At 69.3% G+C, this 9,051-nt stretch overlaps 1 protein-coding gene across 2 annotated transcripts; it reads left to right on the top strand.

Annotated features, from left to right (window-relative positions):
• The first annotated feature begins 1,244 nt into the window (after window positions 1-1,244).
• Window positions 1,245-7,999, top strand: NOSIP (nitric oxide synthase interacting protein). 2 transcript variants are annotated; one of them, XM_075916803.1, is made up of 9 exons: window positions 1,245-1,319; window positions 3,621-3,705; window positions 3,826-3,931; window positions 5,044-5,125; window positions 5,410-5,542; window positions 6,329-6,435; window positions 6,578-6,765; window positions 7,536-7,644; window positions 7,752-7,999. In XM_075916803.1, the coding sequence occupies exons 2-9, from the start codon at window positions 3,636-3,638 to the stop codon at window positions 7,821-7,823; spliced, it is 867 nt and encodes a 288-aa protein (XP_075772918.1). In that variant the 5' UTR covers window positions 1,245-1,319; window positions 3,621-3,635; the 3' UTR covers window positions 7,824-7,999. The 2 variants fall into 2 exon arrangements, with proteins under 2 accessions (XP_075772918.1, XP_075772917.1); XM_075916802.1 differs by having other exon boundaries at window positions 1,246-1,319; window positions 5,410-5,551.
• Window positions 8,000-9,051: the final 1,052 nt, after the last annotated feature.

Raw genomic sequence — 9,051 nt, 5'->3', positions numbered from 1 at the left:
GAGGGTCCAAAGGTCACATGCCGGAGAAGGGAGGGGAGGGGCAGGTGCAGCCCGGACAGGTGGATGAGCCAGGTATGGGGGAGGGAAGTTTCCAGGGCATTCAGGGGGGCAGGGCCCGGGACAGGGTGGAGGGATGGGGGGGCAGGAGATGGCATGTGCTGGGAGTGTCTGGGGGCATCCCAGGGGGTGCACAAATTGGGGGGATCCCAGGAGATAGACGGGCCCAGGGAGTGTGGAGGGATCTCAGAGGGGGGCAGGAGACTGTGGGGGAGCGACTGGGAGGGGGTAGATGCCTGGAAGGGCTGCAGGGGGCACTCGGGGGGGGGGGGCTTGGCAGCCTCAGGAAATGCATGGGTGGTAGGAGTGTAGGGAGCTTCCCAGGGGAGGCAGCTGCTGGGGGGCTTTGTGGGGGGATCCCAGGGGTGCAGGGCTGGGAGGGATGTGCAGGGGGTCCTGGAGGACAGGTGCAGGGGGGCTGAACGGGAGGAGGAGGAAACGTTTCCGAGGGGCATGAATCAGGGAGCAGGCAGCGGAGGACGGAGGTGAGGAGCACTGTACATGATCCAGTGGCCCCCCTCCAACCCTGTTGGTGCCCCTCAGTGCCCCCTAGAACTGGGGCTGGCAGCAGGCCTTTGGCTTTAGGAAGAGGAAGCAGATGGGCATAAGGCAGCTGAGGTGGGGGCCACGGCCGACAGGGGGAGTGGAGCAGAGCCCCTGGGTGTGGGGCTGGCAGCCAGGACCCTGTGCAAATCCTGCACCCCTAGTTCCCCCGGCCGATGCATGTTGCTGCAGGGCTGGAGCCGCAGCCAGGGGAGGAGGCACCTGCCCCCCACTTTGTGACCTTAACATGGAACAAGCCTGTTTGAGAGGGAATAAAATGACGATTTGGCTGGGATTTGGAGAGAGGGGGTTCGAGCGGGGAGTTGGGGGGGCTGGGAAGCAGGACTCCTGGGCTCTCCCCCAATTCTGGGATGGGAGTGGTGGCTAGTGGTTAGAGCTGGGAGCACGACACTTAGGGTCTCTCCCTGGCTCTGGGAGAGGAGTGGGGGCTAGTGGTTAGACCAGGGCAGCTGGGGGCCAGGACTCACGTGGAGACTAACACAATACGGGAGGGGGGCAGGAGACTCCTGGCACCGAGGCTGAACCCGCCTCTTCCCCGCCCCCGGCTGGGGAACAATCCTCCCCCGGAACCTTCCTGCCGCGTCCCGTCGCCCGGCCGGTCTGATTTCCCTGGTGCACCGCGCAGGGATATATGTGGACGCGGCGTTTCCGGTTGGCCTCACTTCCTGTTTCCGGTGCGGTGGAAGAGGAGAGGAGAGGTGAGGCTGACCCGGGAGAGGGGGGGACGATTCCCCCCCCCCACTCCGGATAGGGGGAGGGCTCCCTAAAAACGGGCCCCTCCCGAAATGGGTCCCTCGCCCCTCCCCCACCCCGGGAGTGTGGGGTCCCCCCTGGAAATGAGTCCCCGCCCTTCCCTGGCGCGGGGGGGGGTCCCACCGGAAATGGTCCCCCCCAGTCTTCCCTGGGGCATGGGGTGTCCAGCCCATGAACCCCTTCTCCGCGTGGGGGTTGATACAGGAACCAGCCCCCCCAGGCACGGTGCCCCCTGACAGCCCCCCATCTCCTGCCCCCCCAGGCACGGTGCCCCCTGGCAGCCCCCCCATCTCCTGCCCCCCCACGCACGGTGCCCCCTGGCAGCCCCCCCCATCTCCTGCCCCCCCAGGCACGGTGCCCCCTGGCAGCCCCCCCCATCTCCTGCCCCCCCAGGCACGGTGCCCCCTGGCAGCCCCCCCCATCTCCTGCCCCCCCCAGGCACGGTGCCCCCTGGCAGCCCCCCCATCTCCTGCCCCCCCCAGGCACGGTGCCCCCTGGCAGCCCCCCCATCTCCTGCCCCCCCCAGGCACGGTGCCCCCTGGCAGCCCCCCCATCTCCTGCCCCCCTCCAGGCACGGTGCCCCCTGGCAGCCCCCCCATCTCCTGCCCCCCCAGGCACGGTGCCCCCTGGCAGCCCCCCCATCTCCTGCCCCCCCAGGCACGGTACCCCCTGACAGCCCCCCAAAGCGCCGTGTGGTCAGCCTGGCTTTGGGGAGGGCGTGGGGATGCCCCCCTGCTCCGCCCACCTGTGGGGTGGGGGCCCCCCTCGCTGGAGCCGACCCATGGGGGCAGCCGTGTCATCAGGGTGAAGGGGGCGCCTCCCCGGGGGGGACGGGCCGCTGGCGTGGGGCCACACGGCGGGACGCGGGATCGCAGCGCACGGGGCTGGTCGGGCGTGTGCAGATCGGTGTTTGCCAAGGCACCCCGGGGCGGTGGCAGGGAACGGCGCCCGCGGAGCAGGCGCTGCCGGGCGGGCGCGTGGTCACGGGCGGGGTTTTGCTTGGCAGGATTAGATGGGTCTCACACTTGCCACGGCCCACGTGAGGTGGGCGGGCGCTGGCTGCCGGCCACGTTCCAGAGCATGAGCAGGCCGTCGGCATCTGGCCAGGGTTTCCAGTGGGGCCCGCAGGGATCTGGGGGTGAATGCTTCGCCATCTCCTGAGACTGGATCTTTGGGCCTGCACCCCCCCGTGTCCCACGGTGGGACCCCGACCCCTGAATGAGTCGTGGCGCTCTCCCAGTGCTGCAGCACACCCGCCGGCACTGGGGCCTGCTCCGGTGGGGGTGGGGGAAACTGAGGCACGTGCAGCCTATCCCCACTTTGTCGTCCCTGAAGCAAACACAGAATGGTGGCTGATGAAGTTAGTAGGTGACCCAAATATTGGGGGCACGCTCAGTGACAGGTCAGTGACACCGAGCAGTCTCGGCCGACAGGGTAAGCCGGGTGCAGACAAACACCATGGGGTTTTAATTTGGTTGAACATGAGTGTAAGCATCTGGGAGCAGAGGGCAGTGGCTGTACGGACGGGTTGAGGGACTCCTCACCCCGGGAAACTGGACCTGGAAAAGCGGGGGGGGGAGGGGGAGACATGAGGAAGTGGGAAATTTTGTAACGTTTTCTGTGACTGTGGCATGTGCCTCAGTTTCCCTGAGTGCTGCATGTTTGACAAGGTGCGTGGAGGGGGGCAGTTGTTTGATCTCTGGAGAGGACATGGTGGCTGGGCTGCAGGGCTCGTGTCTTTCTGCCCCAGAAGAGGAACGGAGGGAGGGGCAGGTTGGGCTAATGAAGCGTACCCTGCTAGAAGCACGGCCAGTTCTGGCCTTGAGGGTAGCGGGAGGGCTGCAGCCAGGTAAATCCAGCCTTGCCCGTGCCCCTCCGGGTGTTCACCAGGCCTGGCGGGGACGCTGAAGGGAGGGGAGGGGGTTAGCTGGCTCGGGGGCGGCCCCGGCTGGGATCTGGGGGCTTGGATCTGAGAAGGGTGCAAGGGTCAGCAAAGCGAGTCCAGGAGCGGTGGCTATTCGGGCGCGGGGGGCAGGGGTGCTGGAGACCGTCTGCCTGGGGGTGCCCGGGCGAGTTTCTAGCCTGAGGGTTTGCCTCAGGGAAGGCTGGAAACCGCCGCCTGCCCCGGAGGTGGGGAGGGGTCTGAGGTGGGGTCCCCTTTCCCAGCAGAGGGGCTGCTCCCCCCCCCCCCCCGGCTGGATCTGGGGTCGGTGAGGTCCTGGGACGTAACCGACTCCCTCCCCCAGGGGCGCTGAGTCAGGATGACGCGTCACGGAAAGAACTGCACGGCTGGTGCCGTTTACACCTACCACGAGAAAAGGAAGGATACAGGTGAGCCCCCTGCTGCAGGGAAGGGGGGGCCCAGAGCTGGGGGTGGGGAGGGAGGAGCACCGGCAGTGCTGGGGGGGGTTCAGCTCCCCCATCCCTGACCCTTCTCCTGCCCCCCTGCAGCCGCCTCCGGGTACGGGACCCAGAACGTCCGTCTGAGCCGAGATGCTGTCAAGGACTTTGACTGCTGCTGCCTGTCCCTGCAGCCCTGCAAGGACCCCATGGTCACGTAGGTATCGGGGCGTCCGGCACCCCCCACGTGGGCAGGAGCCTCCCAGGTCCCCCGCAGCTGTATGGAGAGACCCCCTTTCTTCTCCAGTCCCCGTGGGTCCCGGTAGCTGTGTAGAGAGACCCCCTTTCTTCTCCAGCCCCTGTGGGTCCCGGCAGCTGTGTGGAGAGACCCCCTTTCTTCTCCAGCCCCCGTGGGTCCCGGCAGCTGTGTAGAGAGACCCCCTTTCTTCTCCAGCCCCCGTGGGTCCCGGCAGCTGTGTGGAGAGACCCCCTTTCTTCTCCAGCCCCCGTGGGTCCCGGCAGCTGTGTGGAGAGACCCCCTTTCTTCTCCAGCCCCCGTGGGTCCCGGCAGCTGTGTAGAGAGACCCCCTTTCTTCTCCAGCCCCCGTGGGTCCCGGCAGCTGTGTAGAGAGACCCCCTTTCTTCTCCAGCCCCCGTGGGTCCCGGTAGCTGTGTAGAGAGACCCCCTTTCTTCTCCAGCCCCCGTGGGTCCCGGCAGCTGTGTGGAGAGACCCCCTTTCTTCTCCAGCCCCCGTGGGTCCCGGCAGCTGTGTGGAGAGACCCCCTTTCTTCTCCAGCCCCCGTGGGTCCCGGCAGCTGTGTAGAGAGACCCCCTTTCTTCTCCAGCCCCCGTGGGTCCCGGCAGCTGTGTGGAGAGACCCCCTTTCTTCTCCAGCCCCCGTGGGTCCCGGCAGCTGTGTAGAGAGACCCCCTTTCTTCTCCAGCCCCCGTGGGTCCCGGCAGCTGTGTAGAGAGACCCCCTTTCTTCTCCAGCCCCCGTGGGTCCCGGCAGCTGTGTGGAGAGACCCCCTTTCTCCCCCCAGCCCTCTTGGGTCCCAGCAGCTGTGTGGAGAGACCCCCTTTCCCGCCGGCTTCCTGGGTCCTGGCAGGGGTGTAGAGACACCCTGAAAGAGGAGACAGCTCTTCTGGGTCTTAGTAGCTGCATATTGCTCGGACCCCCTGCTGGTGCTTCAACCCAGCCCCGTGGCCCCCACCCTGGCAGCCTGTGAGCAGGCAGATAATCCCCGAGCTGGTGCGTCTCCAGTAGCAAGACAAGCCCTGGGTGTGTGGGGGGGTCTGTCTCAGCCCCCCCGTCTCCCCCCCCGCCAGGCCCGACGGGTACCTGTACGAGAAGGAGGCCATCCTGGAGTACATCCTGCACCAAAAGAGGGAGATCGCCCGGCAGATGAAGGTAAAAACCCTGCTGGGTCCCCACTGCCCCATTCGGGGGGGGGGCTGAATTCTCCTGGAGGGGTGCGGGAGGACGTGGGAGGCAGCTGAGGGGCAGGGCTGCCCGGGGGCTTGTTCCTCAGCCGGGGGGGGTGTCCGCCCGGGGTTTAGGCGGCGTACGGCGGCCCCCAAGGGGAGCCGAAGGCCGCGGGTTCAAGGCCTGTCACTGACAGCCCCGGGGTGGGGGAGGGGGCTTCCCTCCAGCACCCCGTTGAGGCTTCTCTCCCTCCCCCGCCCGCGCCACAGGCCTACGAGAAGCAGAAGAAGGAGAAGCGGACGGAGCTGGAGGAGCTGAGCCGGGCGGCCGAGGAGGCCAAGGTGAAGGGCTTCCTGGCCAAGGAGCAGAGCATCGTCAGCAAGCCCCTGGACCCCTTCGAGAGCAAGTCCGGTGCGGGGCGGGACTGAGGGGTACTGGCAGGGGGTTGGGGGTCAGGGCGGGGGGGCGTCAGAGGGGTGGGGGCACATGGGTAAAGGCTGAGGGGTGGGGAGCCACAGGTCAGGACTGGGGTGGGAGGGGGTGGCTGAAGAGTAGGGGCACATGGGTCAGGACTGGGGTGGAGGGGTGGCTGGGGGCACATGGGTCAGGACTGGGGTGGAGGGGTGGCTGGGGGCACATGGGTCAGGACTGAGGGACAGGGGGCCACGGGGCAGGACTGAGGGGTGGGGGGCCGCGGGGCAGGACTGAAGGGAACTGAGGGGCAGGGGGCCGCGGGGCAGGACTGAGGGGCGGGTGGGACTGAGGGGCGGGTGGGACTGAGGGACAGGGGGTCACGGGGCAGGACTGGGGGGGAACTGAGGGACGGGGGGTCACGGGGCAGGACTGGGGGGGAACTGAGGGACGGGGGGCCACGGGGCAGGACTGAGGGACGGGGGGCCACGGGGCAGGACTGAGGGGCGGGTGGGACTGAGGGATGGGGGGCCACGGGGCAGGACTGAGGGACGGGGGGCCGCGGGGCAGGACTGGGGGGCGGGGGTCACGGGGCAGGACTGAGGGGCGGGTGGGACTGAGGGACGGGGGGTCACGGGGCAGGACTGGGGGGCGGGGGCCACGGGGCAGGACTGAGGGGCGGATGGGACTGAGGGACGGGGGGCCACGGGGCAGGACTGGGGGGAACTGAGGGACGGGGGGCCATGGGGCAGGACTGAGGGGCGCTCTGTGTTCCAGGGGACCCCCAGCCCGGCCCAAGCAGCTCGGAGGAGACCAAGCAGCTGCCCAGTTTCTGGATCCCATCGCTCACTCCTGAGGCCAAGGCCAGCGGGGTGCAGAAGCCAGTAAGTGGGGTGTGGAGCCCCGCCCCCTCCCGGAGCCCATCATAGCAGGAGCCAGGCTCCCTCCCATTTCGGCTGCCCTAGAGCATTCTGGGAAAAGCTGGCGCTCCACTGCCCCCCCCCACCCAGCCCCATGTCCCCGCAGGACCGGTGCGTGTACTGCCCCATGAGCGGGCGCCCCTTGCGCCTCAGGGACCTGACCCCGGTGCACTTCACCCTGCTGGACCCGGCGGTGGATCGGGTCGGGCTCATCAACCGGCAGGACCGATACGTCTGCGCCGTCACCCGCGACATGCTGGGCAACTCGGTGCCCTGCGCCGTGCTGCGCCCTTCGTGAGTGGGGCTGTGGGCTGGGAGGGAGGGGCCCTGGCAGGGAGGGGGGGGCAGGGCTGTGGGCTGGGAGGGAGGGGCCCCGGCAGGGATTGGGGGGCAGGGCTATGGGCTGGGAGGGAGGGGCCCCAGCAGGGATTGGGGGGCAGGGCTGTGGGCTGGGAGGGAGGGGCCCCGGCAGGGATGGGGGCAGGGCTGTGGGCTGGGAGGGAGGGGCACCGGCAGGGATGGGGGGCCAAGGGCTGTGGGCTGGGAGGGAGGGGCCCCGGGGGGGCAGGGGCTGCTGGGCAGGAGGGAAGGGCACTGGCAGGGTGAGGGGGCCAAGGGCTGTGGGGTGGGAGGGAGTGGGGGCTGGCGAGGGGGGGGCACTGGCAGGGCAGGGGGGCAGGGGCTGTGGGCTGGGAGGGAGGGAGGGGCACTGGCAGGGTGAGGGGGCCAAGGGCTGTGGGGTGGGAGGGAGTGGGGGGCTGGCGAGGGGGGGGCACTGGCAGGGCAGGGGGGCAGGGGCTGTGGGCTGGGAGGGAGGGAGGGGCACTGGCAGGGTGAGGGGCCCAAGGGCTGTGGGGCGGGAGGGAGTGGGGGGGCTGGCGAGGGGGGGCACCGGCAGAGCGGGGGGGCAGGGCTGTGGGCTGGGAGGGAGGGAGGGAGGGGCACTGCAGGGTGAGGGGCCAAGGGCTGTGGGGGCGGGAGGGAGTGGGGGGCACCGGCAGGGCTGGGGGCTAGGGGCCAGGCTGTCCAGGCAGTGCAGGTCCATGCCCCCCCTCTCCCCCCAGGGGCTCGGTGGTCACCCTGGCGTGCGTGGAGCGCCTGATCAAGAAGGACATGGTGGACCCGGTCAACGGGCAGAAGCTACGTGCCGACGACATCATCGTGCTGCAGCGGGTGAGTGGGGGCACGTCCCTGCACAGCCGCCCCCCCCCCCGTGAGCGACCCGGCAGTGTGGGGCAGCCCCCCATCTCACCCCTGCTCTGTGCCCCTCTCTCTTCCAGGGCGGCACGGGCTTCGCGGGCTCCGGGGTGCGTCTGGAAGCCAAGAAGTCCCGCCCCGTCATGCAGGCCTAGCCCCACCTCCCCCCCCCCCCCCCCCGGAGGACGGGGCTTGTCACAGCGCCGGGGAGTCTCCAGCACCGCCGCCTGCCCTCTGGAGCGGGGAAACTGAGGCAGCCCGTCCCGGAGCTCAGCACGGATGGGTGGGGTGGGGAGAGCGTGTCTGTAAATAAAGCAGCCTCTGCCCCGTCCCTTCGGCCCTCAGACCGGCTCCAGCGCCGTCCCCCTCCCTGCGGCCGTGCCTGGGCTCTGCCACCTCCCCCCCAGGCCGTCCGCTCCCGGTTCTCAAGATCCCGCTGCCCCCCCAGCCAGGGCCTTGCAAAGAGGCCTCCCCGCAGCCGCCCACCTGTTGTGCTGACTCTGTGCCCGATTCAGGGTGCTGCCGCCCACCCGCCTTCCTTTGGTGCCTGGGGGGGGGGTCCCCAGGCCCTGCTGTGGCGTTCCCCCTCCATCCACCCAACCAGGAAATGGGGCTGGTTTGGCTCTTGGGTGCCCCCCTAGCGGGGGAAGGACTCGGAGAGGCCTGCCCCCCGCCTCCAAGTGTGGCATCTTCGGCCCTATAGCCCCCGGGCCCCCCAAGGACTGTGGGAGGCAGGGGACCCCCACCCCCTGCTGGCCTGGGGCTGGCGGGGGCTTGTTCTGCAGCCCCCCGGCTCCCGGGGTGAACGTGGCGGGACGACGCTGTTGGAGGCTGAGTGCACTGGAGGGGCCGGTCCCGTCTCGGAGGTGGAGAGCTATGGCACTCGGGGGGCCTGGCTGGGGCCTGTGCGGCCCCCCCACACTCCGGAGCCGTTCAGGGGGGCCTGTGGAGGGAAAAACTGCCCAGCAGGATAGATGGGGGGTGGGGGGGCTGGCCTGTTGTGTCGGGGGATGGAGAAACCAAAACAGAGCTGCTCCCCCCCTGCCTGCCCCCCACTCAGCACTCAGGCTGCCACAGGTGGGGGGACCGATTAGTGTTTATTGCCACGTGTGCGTGTACAGCCCTGGCCCCACCCCCGACCACACGCATTGAGGGACCCGCTCCTGTGCCCACCACAGCTGGGGGGGGAGCAGGGGGGGTGAGAGCCTCCTGGCCCTGGGTTAATACTGGTACTTTTTACAGTGCACATGCACAGGGGAGAGGCTTGGCCAGTGGGGGCCCCCCCCCGGTAAACTGAGGCACAGGAACAGGAATGATTCACAGGGAGCTGGGGCCAGACACCAGGAGTTGCTGCCCCTTCCCCTGCTCCACCCCCTAGACCTC

The sequence above is a fragment of the Pelodiscus sinensis genome, unplaced genomic scaffold, assembly GCF_049634645.1.
Source record: "Pelodiscus sinensis isolate JC-2024 unplaced genomic scaffold, ASM4963464v1 ctg219, whole genome shotgun sequence".
NCBI classification, from domain to species: domain Eukaryota; kingdom Metazoa; phylum Chordata; order Testudines; family Trionychidae; genus Pelodiscus; species Pelodiscus sinensis.
Note: the sequence above shows the minus strand (reverse complement) of the source record. Positions and strands in the feature narration are given on the sequence as shown.